Source organism: Mastigoproctus giganteus, chromosome 13 (assembly GCF_048544385.1).
Source record: "Mastigoproctus giganteus isolate SK-2022 chromosome 13, ASM4854438v1, whole genome shotgun sequence".
In the NCBI taxonomy this organism is placed as follows: Eukaryota; Metazoa; Arthropoda; class Arachnida; order Uropygi; family Thelyphonidae; genus Mastigoproctus; species Mastigoproctus giganteus.
In genome coordinates, this window is record NC_143587.1 from 37,639,361 (window position 1) to 37,660,297 (window position 20,937).

Here is a 20,937-nt window from a genome sequence, read left to right on the forward strand (position 1 = left end):
AAAGATAGAAATCCCTAGCATAGCTGAGATAGTCTTTCACCACCCAACTTCCAGCAGACCCCATCGACATAGCTAAACTACAATGCAACCACCCAAAACATTATAAAATCTGTAGACCGGATGTTCCCTTCCAATACTACCGTATATGTATGTTCCTCACCCTGGACATGACTGTGATCGATTAGTAAAGGTCTGCGTAAGGATTAAGCAAAGGATTTAGTAAAACAACTGCAAATGAAATATTTAAAAAAATGGACAATTTTCTGAAGGAACACAATATTCTTTGGAAAAATTGCACTGGCTTGTGTACTGATGGAGTCGGGCTTTAACAGGAAAGCATAACGGTGTTACAGCTACAATAAAGAAAGTCGCTTCTGAAGAACTTCTTTTGCAACCCGAAGAATTGAAAACTCTTTTAGATCAGTTGGTTACGATTGTTAATTTTATTAAATCCAGTGCACTAAATTTGCAAATGTTCAAAATTTTATGCCAAGAGATGGGAAGTGACCACGAAAAACTACTACTGCATAGCGAAATTAGATGGTTGTGCAGAGGTCAAGTTTTAAATCCTCTTTTTGAACTTCGATCAGAAATGCGAGTTTTCCTTTGCGATTCAATATGTGAATTAAAAAACTATCCCTTTGATGAATTATGGTTGGCTAGATTAGCATATTTAGCTGATATTTTTTTGGAAGGCTTAATGATCTGAATTTAACTTTACAAGGACCAAATGTGACTCTTTTCACTGTCGGTGACAAAATAAATGCAGCAATAAAAAAACTTTAGTTAATCATCAAAGACTTGGATAAAAAGGTCTTAAGAAGTTTCCTACCAACGTTAGAAAATTTTCTTGGAGAAAATAATTTAACATTGAAACATGAATTAGTCTCAAATATAAAACGTCGTTTGTTTTCGGTTAATATAATTTCAAATTGTATTTCCCAGAAGATTATGAAAAAGAAAACTGGATCAAGAATCAATTTTCTTCAAATTATGCACCAGAATATCTTTCTTCTGAAGAAAAAGAGAAACTTTCAGAAATTTAGTGGATGATTTCAAAAACAACACTTTAATCAAGAAAGATTTTAAAGAAATTTCAGAAAGTACAATAAAATTTTTAATGCCATTTTTGTTCGACATATTTATGTAAAACAGATTTTTCTTTTATGCTGTATTTAAAAAAACATATGTAGAACAAGATTCACTTTGGAGCCAAATTTACGTTTGAAATTAAGTAAAACAGAACCAGATATAAAGAAACTTTACTGTCAAACAAGCTGTTACATTAAATCAATTATTTTTGTTAAATATTTGTTCAAGTTCTCCCGATTTATTGCATTTAATTGTTATTGATTAATTAAATCACCATCTTAATCAAGTATTTTATAGTTTATTTTGTATTGTTTTTTTTTAATATTTGTTATTTAGTTTGTTCAATTTTTGTATTAAAAAATAAATAAAAATGTGTATAATTTATAACATAGCCTTTTTATGCGAATATTCTTGACTTTTACTCTTAATACAAATTTTAATGAGTGGTACCGAAATTTTTCAAATTTTCGTTTTGGTGGTAAAGTAGTAAAAAAGGTTGAGAACTGCTGATATACAGTATATGAATAGCTTATATGATATGTATGAAAAAAATAAAAAATAATAACTGCCAGATTTCTACTGGCCGATTTTAATTAAATTTGGACAAATGATAAAATTTCATTAAAATCTATTCAATGGAAGTCGAATTGTAACATGTGGACGGACATGGTGATGAAAACAGGCGCATTATGCATATAATGCGCCTGTTTTCTTCACCTGCTGATTGTTGTCTTCTTGCATATTCTTCTGTTGTCTTCTTCACCTGCTGATTGTTGTCATTATGCATATAATGCGCCTGTTCCTTTTCCTGCTGATTGTTGTCATTATGCATATAATGCGCCTGTTTCCTTTTCCTGCTGATTGTTGTCTTCGGATGCTAACGCACCCGAAGACAACAATCAGCTTACTACTAAAAAAGACTTCAAAGCGCCGTCTAGCGGCGTTTAGCGCTAAAAAGGCATCAGTCAATTACTTTCACTTATTTAGCGAAATTGAGAGCAAGTTCACTGGGGTCAGTGTTAATTGTAATATTTACTTCATTAGATCCATCAGAGTAGCTTTGACCGAATTTTACATAGTCGGATGTCAGGCATGCGCAGTGCGTTCCACTCAAACGAGTCAATCAGCAAATCTGGTACCACGCTTTTGTTCTTTTACGTCGGAATTAAGGTCATGTTGCTTCGGTGGCATAGGGACATTGAAGTCCTTGTTAATACAGCCACGTCTGTCAATCTACCATCTTACTATGCGTCAGCAGCTTTCTCATCTTCTAACTGCGTCTGGGTGCACTTTATAAGGGATTAATACCACAAGGCGACAAGGCAGACCATAAAATTGTCATTATGGTGACAGAGATAAAGTACCAGGATTTGGCCCCTATTCTTACAATACTTTACGTTTTATGTTGTCACAAGTTTACTATCCTGTTCACAATTAAATTCTCATCTTAAGCGAGAAATAAAAAAACAGAGAGAGAAGAGAAGAGAATAAAGCGAAGCCAATGCATTGACGGAATCCGACGAGACTGCATACGTGCACTGACCCTAACCCATGGTGGTTGGATGAGTTACGAGATGGGACGAAGTTGTTGTTGAAATACCAGTCACCTCTTATCTTATCGGGCAGTCTTTGTGGCAATAGCTCTCTAAACGAGTTTGATTCTTTGTTTAGTCCACTTGGAGATCAACTCTGACTTGCTTTCGGAGCACTGAGCGTCCGGGTATGCTTCGGCATTTTGCTAGGAGAATTACACAGCTGATGAAATCGGCTATAAGTTATAACCTCCAGCAAGCCGGATGCAGACGGGAACTGAAACCACGTGCAGTATCTTCGCCAGGAAAATGGTGGGATGTTCTTCGCTGTTGTGACTGATTGATATTGTATTTCACATTTTCAAAGTCATCTTCCTTGGCTTTTTTAACGGTGTGAATTGATGGTAAAACTAAATCAAATAATATTTATCTATCGAGTAATTGATTTATTTGATTGATGGAGTGAGTTCCAAAACTTAATTATATAAAAGTTACAAATACGACCATAAATCCAAAAGATCGTGTGATTTTTAAATTCAAAATTTCGTGCTCTGAAGCGATTGTTTAAAATTGTGAAATTTATTGGCTCTCTCGTAGTAGCGGGGCATCGATCATCCCGATTAACAAAATTTATAACAATATTTCTTCTTCTGTTTGGATCAACTATCACAAATTGGTTTTTTATTTTTTCCCCCCGCAAAAGTCCACCCAAACAGAATTCTGAACATCAAACAAGCGTTTTTCCAACGCCATAAAAAAAATCACAATGAATGCATAATATACAATTTTCGAAAACCTTAAAAGAGAATTAAAACACTTTACATTTCGATTTTACCACATGATGTTGCTAAAGGGAAAAAGATCTGGCATTCTCATTACGTTCAATTAGATAGTCATTATGTGACCACATAATAAAACTACCAAGTTTGCTGTGAACCTACAGCGAAGGGGGGGATATTCATGTATTGTTGTGGCGGGTCCAAGGGTTTCCCCATTAGACGCCGTTGTACATCTTGTGTAGAAGCTTAAGCCCAAACCGGCCATTTGTATGTAGTGTGTTGGACGTGTAAGTGTAGTGATATGGTGTGTTGTTATGACGTCAGCCGGTACTTGGCTCTTAGCAGAGGGGAAGTAGCAACACCTAGTCACCACGTTTCACCCTCATCCCTGCCATGTGGAGGCGGACAGGATCTACTATCACCTGCTGGACTAACCCAAGACAAAAGACCCGGGAGAGTCCAAATAAGGATAAAATGAAAAGGCTATAGAAGGAGAAGTTTGGGAGCTGGAGAGGTAGGAAAGAATAGAAGAGGGAAGGATCAAACAGAGGAACCCTCCAATAGTTAAATGATAGAAGATATATAGCAAGACTAAAGGAAATAGAGGTGGAGAAGTGGATGACTTCTCATGCCATGGAAAATCCCATCCTAGAAGCTACGATCAGCAAGATTTCTTGAGATATAATTGTCTAGTCTCTTGTCGACATTGCTCCAGGTACTTCCTCGGAGAAACATTTTTTTTTTTTTTTTTTTTTTTCCCCGAATCACGCTATAAATGGGTTCCGTGTCTGTAGAAGACCACCAAGAATTTACACTATATACAAGAACACGATCAATGTCCAGCAGGGTAATATTTGGTTACAATGAGTATCCAATCATCATCAACTCCTGATAAAATTATCCCAAATTAGCAAGTGTAAGCTCCTCTCTTCTTTTAAAAGCAGGTGAGGCAAACGTGTTCAGTGCTATTAATGCTGCTTCAGATGGAACAAGCGCAGGTTTATTTCCCATTGTTAAATTATTTGAAACAAGCTGGAGTTCAGGCCTGTAGTCTTGGTAACATTGACAATCGAAAATAATGTGGTCAATACTCTCTTCCTGTCCACAGAGACAAAGTAAGATAAGAGACAATCCTAATGTAAATAATTTTCTGTTAATACTCCCGTAACCCGTGAGTAGAAATGTACCATGCAATCCAGGCGCAAACCACAAAGATTCTCTCTTCCTAAACTCCTTTATCGATGGTAAAAACTCTCTGGTCACGGCGCCAAGCTCCGAGGATGACCAGTCTCTTTGCCAGATCTACATAAATAGAACGAAATCTTCTCTTCTCAGATGTTAAAGCGTCTAGGTCAAGTTGCACATCATCCAAAGTAACATGTATTGATTTCTTCAGGTGATACATCATATACCTGTATTGTACTTTATAGTGTAGAGGTAATTTCCTCAATAACACCTGCAAAGCCATAGTAGAAGTGATTTTACACGCCCGTGATATCATCAGGAGGGCAGCACGCTGGGTCTGCAGAAGCTGTTTCATAATTGCAGACTTGTTGGCCCTATGTTCCCACGCTCCAGCTGCATAAGCAATGATAGGTAAAAAAACACAATTATAATATAATCTGAGTGAATGACCTCTCAGGCCCCATTCCTGCCTGGTTACATGTCTCAATCGGGATAAGAAAGACTTACACTTCTCTTTTACATACATGCATGTGGCAGAAAATTTAAGGCATCATCAAGTTGAATACCTAAATATTTGTTATGGTGGTATATTTAATTGTCTGTCCTCTAAAGTTTACAAGTGGCGGACGTTCTCTTATCTAATTTTCCTTTAAAAGCATCTGCGATGTTTTAGTTGTTGAAACATGCAGTTTGTGAATTGCAGACCAAGTTGAAAGTTCTTGTAAGACGGAGTTAGCTATGCTTTCCACATTCTTCCTTGAATTGCCGCGGACAAGGATGGTAAGATCGTAAGATGGTAAGATAGGCAAGCGTCTTTGTTCCTTCAAATTTCTTGACGAGCCATGATTCAAACACCACATTCCAACACAGGGAGCCAAGAATTGATTCCTGTGGGCAACCCCTTGTAACATGTCTAGAAACCTGTTTAGTACCACTCTTAACTATGATAGAGCGCCGGGAAAAATAGCTTGTAAGTAATTTGAAGATTGGTCTAGAAACCCCGGCCTTAAAATTACTTACAAGCTATTTTTCCCAGCGCTCTATCATTTCGTTTGCGATGCACCTACAGCAAACGAAAAAAAAAAAAAAAACAAACATTTAAAAAAAGCTAACGCCCAACCATGTATAACCCGGAAACCCCATCAAGTCCTACCAAAGTACCAAGTGTCAGACAACTATAAATATTCTCGTAAGTCTTCGAGGAGACAACAGTCGGTCGGTAGGAGAGCCTGCAAATATAAGTGCCACAGAACGGAAATCGATGTTGTCGCAGCACATACAGGCCTTCAATGAGACGACTGGAACACCTGTCAGCACAAGTACAGTACTCCAGATGCTGCATGATATGGGTTACTTCAGTCCTGCAGCTATCCACAAGCCACGAATTACCACGATTAAAGACAGACTCAGTCTAAATTGGTGCTGGGCCTTGCCTTTCTTGGACTATTGACCAATGTAAAGCTGTGCTTTGAAGTGTCAACAGTACATAGTCTACTAGACTGACAGTCGTGCCTGGACGTGGGAAATGTCTAGAGAAAGCTATCTGCCGGACTATGTCGTCTCGACAATGAAGTTTGGTGGACGCAGCGTGAAAGTCTGAGGCTGTTTTTTTCTGGTTTGTGCTCGGGCCATTGGTTTTTTTGGACAAAACCAAACCACGAATGGTGAAGTCTATCTAGATGTCATGGACAATTATGCTTTACCTACGTAGTTGTCCAGGAAGTCGTCAATTATGCTTTACCTACATAATTGTCCAGGAAGTCGTCAAGGAAGACCAATGGAACAATCGTCGAAGGACAATGGAGTGTAACTGAGTCCATAACACGAGGAGACAACATTTACTAAACCCAACTTTCCGACTTAGTGTCACGACTACCCATAATTGCCAAGCATACTCTGCTTTTAAAATGTTATTCAGGCACCACGAACACTGGCCATATTTCCATCTGAAATTGGACTTATAAAAATAAGTTCGTAAGTGGCCAAAATGGTATGATACAAATCAATTTTTATGCTGTGACAGGTTGTGTGCGATTTTGTTTACATCATATAGAATTGTTTTGTTTCGTAAATGATGAACAATAGGTTAGTCATTTACGAAATGATATATTCATTATATTTAAATAATATGTTTTTAATATATTTAAATAATATATTCACGTTTTTGTGTTTGATCCCCCCCCCACAACTTTTGAGCACCGGTATATGTAAAAACCAAAATAAATAGTTAGTAAACGTCCAAAAGGCATATCATTCCTAATTTTTTAGATTTGGAAGAAAGATTATACATTTGTGAATGTCTACAATGCTTCTTGGCTAACGGGATTACCCATATTAACTTCTTTAGGTGTTTACAACTTTGTTTCCCAAAACACGACTATTTTCTTTAGCATCAACAAGAATCTAAGAAACATGAAAAAAAAAAAAAAAAAAAAAACAGATACGAGAAAGATTTTTAATAATAAATTATAGCCCATTCGCTAAAGTTATCAGCTGATAGCTAATATTAAACTGTCATAATAGCCTTATTAAATGAGATGTGTTTACCTCGTTTTCGTCTAGTCTCATATCACCTCTTCCATCTCCACTTCCAGGTGCCTGCAAACCGAAAAGTAAAAAATATGTATATATATATATATATATTATGGATATCTCTTTTACATACACACTACCAACAAAGTTGGTTACACTTTTTAAAGAATCATATACGCTTACTGTTCAAAAAAATTAGAAACCTTTTGTCATTGGTATCAACACATAATTAAACGTACGGTATGCAAATGTAAATTGTCAGATGGTATGATCACAAGTTCTTCTGTATCAGATAAATACTATAAACCTTCCTGGGGCTTCTTGGTCTATCCGGGCTTGGGGAAAACAGGTGTTTTTTTCGATCTGAAAGGTGTTATTGCTGGAGCACGTTCAGCAGGAGTCATAGCTGAGAAAACAAAGGAAATCAAAGGTGTGTCAAAAGCAGCCATCTCGAAAGTATACAATGAGTGGAAGACGATGGGAGAATGCAGCTCTGAAAGGAAGAAATGCGGAAGCAAGTCGGGAAGAATGAAACCAAAGAAATTTAAAGTGAATTGTGGAAATAATGTTGATGGGAGTGCAATTATACTTCAGTCACAGCATGGATTAGTTAAGGGAAGATCTTGTCTGACAAATTTTATTGGATACCATGAAGTAGTGACAAAGGGACTGGATGCAAATAATAATTTTGCCATCATATATTTGGATTTCAAGAAAGCTTTTGATACTGTTGCATATAAAGGCTGCTGTATAAAATGGAACAATGTGGCATTAAGGGCAAGTTACTGCTATGAATAAAGGGATGGTAGAGTGGGAGAAGACGGAGAGTTGTTATCAATGGCCACTACTCTTCGTGGACTAATATTATTAGTGAAGTCCCACACGGTTCGGTGCTGAGCCCATTGTTTTCTGTATTTATTAGTGATACTGACGAGGGTATATCAGGCTTAATGTCTAAGTTTTCAGATGATCCAAAGGTTGAAAAGGTGGTTAAAGACAGTAATGACAGTATGCTATTGCAACCAGATCTAGAAAAATTAGAAGATCGGCTGAGAAATGTCAGTTTGAAGTTTAACATTAACAAATGCAAGGTACTGCATATGGGTAAGGGTAACCCCCAAGAGGAATAACGTATCAACTGTGTGGTACTGCACTCAGGACAGTGGAAATGAAAAAGACCCGGGGGTAACTGTGCGGAGAAGAGGGAACAAGGGTATATAAAGTTCTCTGAGAAGTGCAAACAGTCTATCAGGACAGCTCATAGGGTTTTGTCAATGATATACAAGAATTTTGCTAGCAGGGATAAGGAGGTCATTAGCCCATTCTATAAATCAGTGGTGAGGCCATATTTTGAGTATTGCATACACGACTGGAGGCCTGATTTTAGGAAGGATGTAGAGCTGCTGGAATGAGTACGGAGAAGGGCAACGAGGCTGGTGATCGGAAGAAAGGGGATGCTCTTGCAAAGAAAGGCTTGTTCTGCCAATTGACGCGTCTGGAGACTAGGTACCTGCGTGGGGATCTGACTGAGGTGTTTAAGGCTTTGAATGGATTGAGCAAGCTCTATGCTGATGGGATTCTTCCTATTGCTCAGACTACACATATGAGGGAACATAAATTCAAAAGTCGAATCTTTCGACTGTAGTGCAGCCACAAGATTCGACTGTAGTGGTGTCGCCAACTCCAAGACTGGAGTGTGGAACAATTGAAAAAAATAATGAGTCTGACGAGTCTCGTTTTACACTTTTTTGCACCAATAATAAGGTAAAAGTATGGCGTGAACCTCATAAAGGCATGCATCCAGCCCGTCTCGTGTACACTATTGAAGCGGCTGGAGGTGGCATCATGGTATGGAGTATGTTCTCTTCGATACATACTAGGTCTGCTCATACGATTAGAAGGTAGTTTTACTTACAATAAATATCTTTATATGGCGTTGCACCAAGTTCACCCTGCAATGCTCCATTTTCACTCGGATTGCGATGTTCTTTCAAGACGACATGACTATCCATCTTGAAAAATTGTATCGAATGGTTAGAGAAAAATGCCCAAGATTTCTACCTACCCGCCTAATTCTTTAGATCTTAATTCCATTGTGAATGTCTAGGATATGCTGTAAAGAGCAGTTCATATTCATAATTCTGTATTGACCCACAGTATAGCAGCTGATAAATATCCCGATGGAAGGATAGTCAAATCTCGAGCTAGACTCCTTCAGAGACCTAGTGGAATCGATGGCACGACCTTTATGGGCTGTAATTTAGACAAAATGTGACCCTCCTGGATACTGAAGAAAGGTTTCTAATTTTTTGGCCAAGTAAGTTTAGGATCAATGGAAAAATGGTCAACATTAAATTCAAATTCAACCCAGAAATTCCATATCTGATGGAATTTCTGGCCAAGGTAACACATTTTGAGTTCTTGTAAGCACACTCTGTCTGTGGAAGACAAAAGCTAGCGATAAGAACAATAATCATAAGTTTTGTAGTTCTTTAGTTTAGAAAGAGCCAAGGCAGACAATTCCATGGTCACAATCCCCTCACAGGACATTTTAATACTAATTTTATGTCTTAGTCTCTCTCTCTACAAACAAAACATACCTTTAAGGGTAACCAAATAACGTTTTAAAAGCTTCGTACCTATAGATTTCAACATAATCTTCAAATAACTTTATTGTATAGTACTATAGGCCTAACCTTTCGTATATATAAAACACTTTGCATTTGAGCGTACTGTTTCCTTTCACATTTCTCAAATAGTACACCAAAGTACTGGATCGAAAACTAATATATTTGTGCATAAAAAAAGATAATAAACAGACATGGGGACTTTAAACCCTTATAAAATGTTCTTTATCGATTGCAACATTATCTATATTTAGAATTAGGCGTAAAAGTCCAATGGAATCACGACTGATGTAAAACAAACATAAATTTCGCATTTGTATAACCAATCGAATCTCTTTCAAGTAATAAAATCTCAGCTTAAGTCTTCAGCACTAGTAACAGCAAGCAGTAAACCAAATTTGATACGAGTGTTGACAGTTTTGTTTGTTATTTTATCAGCGAAGGCTAAAGTTATTAAAGCCACGTCCTCCAAAACAGCCCGTCAATAAGTCGAATATAATGAAAACAGATTGTGGCAATTAGCTGTACGTACTTCCATTGTAATTAATAGTATCGCCTATCTGAGACGCAATCTAAGTTATTCGACTGGAATTACCAGATGGAATTCCGAACGATTGGACAACTGCAGTCCCCTTCATTTCTAGCTTCACACTGATCGGCTATCTGCGTGCACCCATCCCTAGGCTCTTTATCTCTGTCTTGTCGTACGTTCATCAATCTCTGACTCCCGTCTCCGTGCGCTATATTTCAAACCCCTCGGTTCACTCGCAAACTAACTATAAATCCATCCCTTCCAACACTGGGGCGTACTTTGTGTACCGTCAGGGTGGTCCGGCAGAAGTGTATGAGGCACCAAATGACAACAAGAGGAGGGCGGAACACACACACAAACACAAGAATCTATGAGGAAGTTGGTTCATCTCGAATTATCAAAGTAACCGGAGACCTATGACCTTGGGTGTTACCTTAGAGATACGAAGCATTCTGTACCTATGAAGAGGCTGGCACATCCCACAGCAGGTAGCATGCGTTGACGATTTTGTGGGATGTGACCCTTCGGATATTGAAGATGCAACCACCTTGGTAGATAACAGGTTTGTCTTGATAAAATCAACTTCAATGATGACAACCAGGAAAAGGTCTCCAGTTTGTTTCGTCTTTCTCGTCCCCCACTTCCAAAAACTACCTTTATGCCTATTGTTGCTGGTTGACGCCCCTTGATTGATCTTTTCCTGTATCAATTTAATTAACTGGGATGTAGTTTGTTTTACGATGCGAGTTCGCCGTTTGTTTTTTCGGTTTCACAAGGGAGCAAAATAGAAAAGAAAATAGTTCAAATAAACCCTTATTGGCACCGAATGTTTAAGGTACGAAGGAGAATGCAACTGTTTACGCTGACAAGAAAATGTAGAACATCCAAATTAAAACGAAAAATTTAACTAGTTACAAATTAACCAAGAAATATTGGAAAAAAAGTGGCTCGGTCCGCGTTGGATGTCTCGAATATTGACGCCTACCACAATCGAAATATATCAGGAAAATTTAAGCATGGACTGAGAAAATCATATAGCATCTCTTCCAATAAGCCTTCCGTCATCGCCGTAAACTCCAGACAAAAAATCTTTGAAAATGGAAGCAGAAAGATCCAAAATCTTCCCAAAAACAATAAGAATGCAATAATCTGATACAGTAGTATAATAATTCCAAGTAGCGTATACGTAACTTTTGCAAAGAGTCTACTGGAATATGCTGCACCCAGATCCACTGTATTTAGATTGTATAGAATAAACATGGTGAGAGGGAACAAGTGTATTGAACTAGATGTGTGTCATGTCGATATTTTTTAAATACTTCTTCGTGCAACACTGTACTGGACATCATAGCAACAGAAACAGCACAAGGAGCAGAAAACAAAGTATGTCTTGTCAAGTGAGCATCAAATGAAGTCAACAAAGTGCAGTCGCCTTGGTTAGCAACTTGACACTTCAAAACAAATATGGTATTTAGTTGTAAATATTGTTAAGAGTTTTGGGGGCGGAAGACGCCCATATCTCCGCATCGTAAAGAATGACTACGATCACTGAGAGTGTCTCGCAGTTAAGAAGTGTCATGGCCGTGCACGAACTATTTTTTTTAACAAAGACTGCAGATCTTACTCTACTCTTACTCTTACTCTAGTATGTGTTTTTTTTTTTCAGTTGATGTTTGTCCATATGCAAAAATAATACCATTGTAACCCATAAGAACATCTTTGACAATAGCTTTAGCTGCTTCATTGTACACCTTATCTTGAGTTGCATTTGGCTTGAATACCTTATCAAAAACATAAAAACTTTGCCCTCAACGACTTTATTCTAGAATGTTTGAGGAGTTCGGAAAATTCATGACTGTCTTAATATAATAGGGGGAAAAAATGTCTCATCTATTCGGCCAGCAGCTGTTAAATTTATTAGTAGATTTATCAGCTAGATTTTCTCAGTGTTACTTTCAGAGAAATCTTCATTATCTTAAATGCATTTGAAAGCAGGAAGCCGCGAAGGTATACAGGAAACCAACTAGGAGACAACAAGGACATTTAATAAATCCAAGCTTAGATTCGAATGCAAAAACAGCTGTCTCATTTAATCATCCAATAGGCAGTATTTTCCGTGTTGTGACTAAAAGTAATTTCACGGAAGCCAAAACTAACATTATCTTCACGTAGGCCAGGTAGATATTCTTAAGAAAAATGTCCTTGAAAAATGATACTCGTACGTAATCTCTATCCCGGTCGAATCCGGTTAATAACCTTCAATTATTGTCGACTACTGGGCCTCGCGTAGCTTTTAGATAGTGCAGTTTTCTAATACAACAGTCACGATTAGAGGTGAGAAGTCAAATGAAAGATATAATTATATCGGAATTAGGCTAAATGTGACATTGGACTTGACTGTTTGGAGTAGTTAGTTCTGGAAACCCGGCTCTGATGGAGCTACATACAATCATAGAGAAAGCTAAACATCTGGAGGTGAAAGGTTGCCGACGAGACGTTGTATGCTACGTAAGCTATAAAAGAGTACCGATCACGTGAGATCGTGAAGTGGAAAGAGAACGCAAGGCTCGCATTGGGAGCATGACTTTGCTCTACTGTATTCTGATATTAAGGGTATTTGTCCATAGTAACCATTGTGTTCTTTCAGTTGTTTAGTTGGAGGAGAATGTCAACATATCCACTGTTTACTTAGGGAGGTATTAGAAATATTAATGGCTTTAAGGGAATAGGTAGTGGTTGATTTCTATTAATTACCAAGAAAACTCAATTTTCAACGACCTTTAGAAGAAAATAGTGAGGAGGAGTCAGCTTACTAATTGGTAAGGGACACTGATCATTGTCCTTATAAGGAAAGGATTAAAAAGGCGAATTGCAAAGCCCTGCATAGCAAGATATGAAACAGAGAGCACACTACAGAATCTTGAGCAACAAAAGGCAGAATCTCGTGAGGTTTACCTTCAGTTTTTGTTGTTGTAGTAGGGTTTTAGAAGCATCAGAGTCAAAGGCCATGTTGCTCCTTGTATACTGTCTATAAATTGCGTGTGTTCTGTGGTCGACTTTCTGTTATCTGGAAGAAACACCCGAGTTTCCTGGAAGAAAAAAATATGCTATCCTCGCATGAGGATAGCATAAAATTCCTCCCCTCATCGACGGGACTCGGGTGTTTTCCACTAGGTGTGGTGTTGAGGACTGTGATCCTACCAACTATGCTACCCACGAGGGCTTACCTTCAGGTTGCGTGTAGTTTCGGTGTAGAATACATTACTTAATGTAATTGGGGCAGAAATTTGAAGACGAGATTGGATGGTCAATTTTCTGCGATATGAAAGGTGTGATTGTAAATTTTTCTTGTCAAATGCAATAAAAGTTTCTTTCCTTGCATCGTACCTTCCTATAGACCTAATATACTGGTGTGCAAAATTTAAGGACCGGTCACGTTTTCACCTGTAGTTTCTCATAGGAGTGGCCTGGATATGGGAAAAGCATACCAAAGGAACTTCGTGAGGTACAAAAGTGATGAAGGAAACAACACCGACACAACAACGGAAACAAAATGGTACAGAGGGACTTTATTCAAAAATGGCAACATAGCACTGGCTGCAATGATACAGATCTGCAATGCTACATCACTGCCAAATATGGAACAAAGGGAAGAGGCGGTCCTCAGTAGGAGATATGGCCACACCTAATTTCGATGCAGGCTTTGCATCGCCTGTCCATACTTAGAACAATATTGTAGATTAGTTCTTCGGTACCATCGTCTATTCCTCTGTCAGCGCCATCTTCAGCTGGTGAACATTTCCTGGTGGGTGTGGACGTGCCGCTAGGCCTCTCCCCAGAGCGTCTCATATGTGTTCGATGCGATTTGGAACAGCCAGGCCAATCCATACGAACAATGTTCTCACTTTCCAAAAGCATATCAACAGTTGCAGTGCGATGGGGTGTGGCGTTATCAACCATAAACACGAACTCGAGGCCAATGGCACCTTCGGAACAGATGCACATGGGGAGGGATTACCTCAGTACAGTAGCGTACACAGGTTACAGTACCGCCTTCCAGTATCTGGAGTTGCGTACGTCCATCCAAGATAACGCCTCCCCAGACGAGAACACCTCGACCGCCATATCAATCTCTTTCAGTGATGTTTGAGGGGTGATACCGTGTGCCAACCTCTCGCCAGATTAGCTGACTTCCAGAATCGCTGCTGAGACTGAATCTACTCTCATCAGTAAAGAGTACCTTAAGTAATGATTTTGTGGTTGTAACCTTTAGAAATAGTGTTGGTTCTTAAGTTTTGCACACCAGTGCACTAACTGAGATCAGGACGTATTAGCGTGACATATGTATGTATATATATAGGTATGGCGGCTCCCAGAACGTTCGTTCAAATCCGCCTTGTTTCGTTGTACATTATATACAAACTCAGCAAAACAGTTATATATATATATATATATATATATATATAGAGGCTCAGTCCAGAGTAATAAAAAAATAAAAAAAAAATCCTTCACATTCGCTCAAAGCATCCAGAACCAATCAGGCATATTGGTTCATACAGGTTGATCTAAGACAAAACATATCAACTATCTATACAGAGATCTTCTAAGTTGAAATACTGCCTTCGAGAACTCTTGAAAAGCATCAAATTTACACTGTCCAGAGAGACGTAAAACTTCCTGCCCAGGTATAAAAGATCCAATAACTCCACAAAGTGCGGTACTATAGGTCTCATAGATAGAACAATCATACAAAATGTGATACCAGTATCAATCAGTCCAAGTGCAAACAACTTCCCATTCAGAGATCCATGGCCCGTCAACAAGAACAGAGCTTCCAAGACAGGAGTAAACCAACTCGTAAGAAGATGCCTATTAATCAAAAACGTAACGTTAGGGATAAAATGTCGTGTAACTCTTTCTGTAGTTCCAGTGTCCCATCGTGTTTGCCATTTATTTAAGATTTCATTAAGACACCGCTTTCTGTCACTATTAATACTAGTAAAGTTATTAAGCTCAATAACTAAAATCGTAGTGGGTACCTGTCTCTTTATACAATAACACAATCCACGGTATACAAGAAACAAGTCCAACGGAATCGCTCCGGCCAAGACTTGCACAGCGGCTGTTGAAACTGTTCGACATACTCTCAAAATACTAAAGGAGCATCAACCGTTGAACTGAATTTAACTAAGTCTGTATCCTGACAATCGTAGCACGGTAAAACCAGACTCCAGCAGCATACATTGTCAAGGGGAGGAAAACTGCTGTGTAATACAAAAAAAAAAAAAAAGAGTCTTCCGTGACAAACCCCAATCTGCTTTAGACACCCTAATAATGCACTAGAGAATTTCCTTACTTTATTACTAAGATATTGTAAATGTGGAGAAAACGTTAATTTATAATCAATTAACAAGTCCAAATATTTAGTTTCCTTCACAAGTGATATTTGTCGTCCGTTAAGCTTAATTTGCAGAGGTCGGTTGAAATCCAGACTATTTTTAAAAAGCATCATATTAGTCTTAGGACTTATAGTAAGCTTGTAATTTTTTGCCCAGGAGTACAAATTATTCAATACCATATTAGCCTTATTCTCCAAGTCCATTCTTGATCTACCAGCAATTATTATTGTTAAGTCATCTGCAAAAGCAATGATTTTTGTATTTTGAAAAGACTGAACTAACCAATTATGCAATACCATATTCTAAATAAAGGGTCCCAACATATCCTTGCGGACACCTTCGCAATACCTGCTGTTTAACATAATACGATTGTGATTTTACCACCACATATTTGTTTGTGAAATAACTTCTAAACAACTTATATAGTTGCAAGGGGCAGTCAGCAACTCTTAAGTTTTGCACACCAGTGTACTAGCTGAGATCAGGACGTATTAGCATGACATTTAAAACGTGTGCTCTTCGAACAGTTTGTGTGTTTCTGAATGAAAAAAAAAGAAGAAAAATTGTTATTCCGCATATATCAGGAGCGATCATTTAATTCGCGCACTAGCGCAAGATTTTATGTTTACCGCGCGAACTTTCCAAAACTGCCGCTAGAGGCGCTCTCCCTGATCGCTACTGAGCAGACTCTGTGTGCGCATGCCAGTACTTAACGAGCTAGCGTTGCTTGAAGAGTTTATTTTTTTGTTAACCGCGTGCCACTGACGATCGTTTTGAAGCTAGTATCATGTCGGACATACAGATTGAACAACAATATGTGATTCGTTATTTTGTCAGACGGCGCTTAAATGCATATGAAACAGTTTAAGAGATGAATGAAGCATATGTGGTATGGCTGTCATTTTTTTTTTTTTTTTGAGAATCCCAAACACGAGAGGTATTAGAACCTATAGTACTTAGTATCGTGTTTGGGTTGGAGGTTGAGAAGACGAAAGAAAATATTTGTTGACATTAGACTTGAACTTCTGTAGACTGTAATTTTCAGCAAAATACGTATGAAGGAAGGTTGTTCCAGAAAACGGCAGTTGAATGAATAAACGAGGAAGATGAAAAGTTAGTTCTGTGAGTTTGAAGTAAATGGATATTGGCTGTTAACGGCACGTGTTCGGACTGTTTTGAAAGAGAGAGCGAGAATAATAGAAGCCAATTCAGAACAACAGTGCCCATGGAAGTATCTGTAGAAGAGGCATGCAGCAGAAACAGTACGTCTATGAGACGGCAAGTGGAGAGACTCTGTTAGAGATGAACATTTAATTAACCTAACTGACCTCTTCTGAATGGAATCTAGAAGCCTGAGAGAGAGAGAAGTTTTGGAGGCACCGCCCAAGATGTGGGAACAATATTCCATGGTAGGGCGGATTTGCGATTTGTACAGAGTGAACAGCTGTTTGGATAAAAACAACGCCGAGAGCGAAAAAGAAAACCAAGTTTTTTGGATGCAGAGGAAGCGATATTTGTAGTGTGTTTGTGCCAAGAGAGATTAGAAGTCAGGGTAATTCCCAAAAGAGATATATCATCTTGCCTAGAAATCGTAGTGTCACTAAAGATAAGACATTTAAAACGTCTTATTTTTTCTTAGCATCCTTTTTGCGAGATATAAGACAAGACTGAGTTTTAAAAGGATTGAAATCAAGTAAGTTGTCTTTTTCCCCACTGAAGAATTACCTGGAGATTGGCATTTAAAGAATTGGTAGCGGATATTCGAGAAGTTGAAGCTGATTGAGCTGGGCAAGGGGCGCCTCCGTAGCCAGATGGGAAGGAGCAGCAGTGCCTAGCACACGCTTCTTGATTAGACCGGGGTTCGAGTCTGTCACCACCAAATACGGAAAGGTCAGGGAATGACCACCGCATATTCCCGGAGCAATATGGCCTTAATTGCTAATGCTCCAAATAACAAACAAACAAACAAGCTGGGCAAGGTTTCTGAAAATGGAAAGTGGAATGCAATGTGCTATCATCGGTAAAACTATGGATAGGATTTGCTGTTAATGGAAGAAGGTCATTAATATACAAGAGGAAAAGAGTGGGGGAAAGAATTGAACCTTGGGAGACACCAGCATTAGTCGAGAAGTTAGAAGACAGAGAGCCATCTACCATCACCCTCAGTGAGCGATTAGAGAGAAAACTGGATAACCAATTACCAAAAACAGTTGGCAAACCATAAGATGGAAACTTGTTTAGTAGACCTTTATACCAAACAGAAGAACGAAAGCATTTGAGATGTCAAGAGCAACTGCGTGTCTTTCGCCGAACTTTTCCATTGAATTTGTCCATAAATGGGTAACATAAGCAAGAATAACACCGGTGGAGCGACACTGACGAAATCCATACTGGCGATGGTTGATCAGACGGAAGGTTTTTAGGTGGCTTAAGAGTTGGCGATTAATTGACTCTCCATTACTTTAGAAAGAGTAGAAGTAATTGCAATGGGATGATAATTAGATGGGAGGGATTTGTCACCCTTTTTAGGAACTGGTTCGATATGAGCAAATTTCCAAGCAGAAGGAAAAACACCTTTGGAACAAGAAAGTGAAAAAAGGTGGCAAAGAACAGGAGTTCTTTGCCACCTTTACAGATAAGCTCAGGAGCACAGGTTTTGAGAACAAGTGGAGAAATACAATCAGGACCTGAACTTTTCTTAGCATCAAGATTCGTCAAAATCCTTCTGATATCCTTTTGACGGAAGACCACAGGAGGCATTGAATGGAGCGTGTTGGGAATGGTGGGAAGTGTTTTACCAAGATCATTAATACATGAGCTGGAAGAAAAATGGGATGATAGCAGGTCAGCTTTATCCTTGACTGAAGTGACAACAGAACCATCTGCTTTTGACAGAGGTAGAAGCAGAGAAGGGCAAAGGTTGCGGCCAATAGCTTTGGAAAGAGACCAGAATGCTCGGCTACCATTAGGGCAAGAAGCAAGTTTTCTACTCTTAGTCTGTTCAAACTCTAGTTTGGACTGATTAATAACTGCTTTACAATTGTTGCGAGCTTTGATGTAGGCAGAAAATGAAACTGAAGAATTGGAAACAAGCCAATTACGATATGCAACATTCTTCTCTTGAACAGCTTTAGCACATTTATTGGAAAACCAAGATTTAGATAAAGGACGAAATTTTAAAGTTGAGTGTGGAATAAAGGATTCCATTCCTACAAGAATAATTTCACTGACACGATCTGAGTAAACGTTGACAGAAGTTTTGAAAGAAGAAAAGAAATCTCGCAGGTCATCCCATTTTGCATTCTTGTAATGCCAAACGACACGAGGTTGGGAATATCCGTGAAAATAAAGGTTCCACTGGAGAAGAGACAATCACTAAGTCTGAGTTGCCTAAAGGACCACTCATTTCGACTGTGTACTTAGAAGGGTTGTTTGTGAGAAAAAGATCAAGCGTGTGTCTGTATGGTTAGGATTGTCCGGTATTCTGGTAGGTAAATGAACAATCTGTGCGAGGTCATACCGGTGTTAAATTGTTTCTCCATCAAGATAATGGCAGGCCCCCCACACGGCTAATATCGTGCAAGCAGTGATCACTGCCACAGGTGCCGAGGTTCTGCCACATCCCCCTTATTGCTCGCAGAGCGCCAAAACGGAAGCACTTCGCAGTCTTTCGAAAAATGGCTTGTAAGAAGCATTTAATGCGTGGGTACGACGGTGGCGAAAGTGCGTAAAGTTAAAGGGAGAGTATTTCGAGGATAAATCCACAGAAAAATCAGATGATGGCAATTAAAGATAAGATCTTGTACCAGTCAACGAATTAAATTATCATCCCTCGTATTAGGTCTGTAAATTGTGTGTATTGTGGTAGATTTTTTGTTTGCTGGTCGAAAAAATGAGTTTCTGGGAGAAAACCCATACTACCCTCGCCTAAAACCGACTAACTCTGCTACTTTGTGACAAAGGGCCCATAAAACTTCGACGTGATTCCAACTCAGGTCCTTTCCACAGGGTGTGGGGGTGGACAGCGATTCTAACAAGTGTGCTACACACGAGGGACTGAGTAAAAGAATAACTGTATGATCCATTCTTTATTTCTTGTCGAAAACACTATAATGGAAACAATTCAAAACATGTTTAAAACTACTAGTTTTAATAAACTACATGGACTTAAAAAAAAAAAACACAATTAAAGAGATTGTTTCTAGTTCCACACACGTAATGTTGGAGCGACTGTCTATAGAAATAGATTACAGGTGAGGTATTTGCCAACCACTAATGGGATTTATATGAAGAAGCAATAATTGTATCAAGGGAATTTAAGTTTTCAGTACCAAACTCTATTTGGTTTTGTCTTTTAAAGAAAAATAAAAGTATTTTAAGTTATACGACTTTTATATTAACACAAAATGAATAAATACACGTTTCCCTGACTATTAAGAATTCAACAGCTAACTAGTGATCAAAATATAAAATATAATATATGCTCACTGGCGAACATAATATAAAAGTTTTATGGCATCCTTGAAAAAACAAAACTGGTGAATTCCCATAAAAGTTTTAGTGCTTTTGATCACTAGCGAATTACCAAACATCCAACACAGAGGAAAAACTTTTATCCCCCCCCACGTTGTAGTACTTTAATATAAAAGTTGAATAAATTGAGACAGTGACACCATTACTTTCTATGTTATTATCTGTACGTAAACAAAAGTGTAAAAAGATAACCCGCTGGTATGATGTTTTTAAATATAAAACGATATTTTGAACAATATTCTCGATCAATTCACGTTCGATGTACCTTTATTAAGAGAAGAGAGGACTAGAGAAACTCTGTAAGAAGATCATTATATAATTGGGCTCATCCCCTTCATGCTATTTTGTCTGTAAATTGAACTTCTTTTAAGAGTCACGATTTTTCATTTAGCTGGATGAAAAACCCAGGTTTTGTAGCGAAATTAATGCGATTTATAAGAAGATGCAATATTTCGAAGACTGGCTGTTTTATGACCAATAAAAGTTCTTTTCATCCTTGTAGGAAGCCTTTTTAACTTTGGTTAGCGAGGGACATCGAAGGCAGGCTTTTTCCACACGATAAGGGGGGGGGGAATTGCTAGCGTAGCAACTGAGCTAGCCGTGAGGGCAAACTACCTTCGATACCTACTAATAAAATATGCAAAGCCATAACCACAAAGACCCAACATCGTGAGTTTGAGTCACGTTGATTATTTTTTCAGTCACGGGAACCAAAACTTCACATTA

At 38.4% G+C, this 20,937-nt stretch overlaps 1 protein-coding gene across 1 annotated transcript in view; it reads right to left on the minus strand.

Annotated features, from left to right (window-relative positions):
• LOC150075973 (uncharacterized) overlaps positions 1-20,937 on the minus strand; it is a 369,694-nt gene that overhangs the window by 260,737 nt on the left and 88,020 nt on the right. The window contains exon 3 of the mRNA XM_090387222.1: positions 7,136-7,186. Coding sequence (XP_090243348.1) covers positions 7,136-7,186 — 51 coding nt within the window. The remainder of the gene's footprint in view (positions 1-7,135; positions 7,187-20,937) is intronic.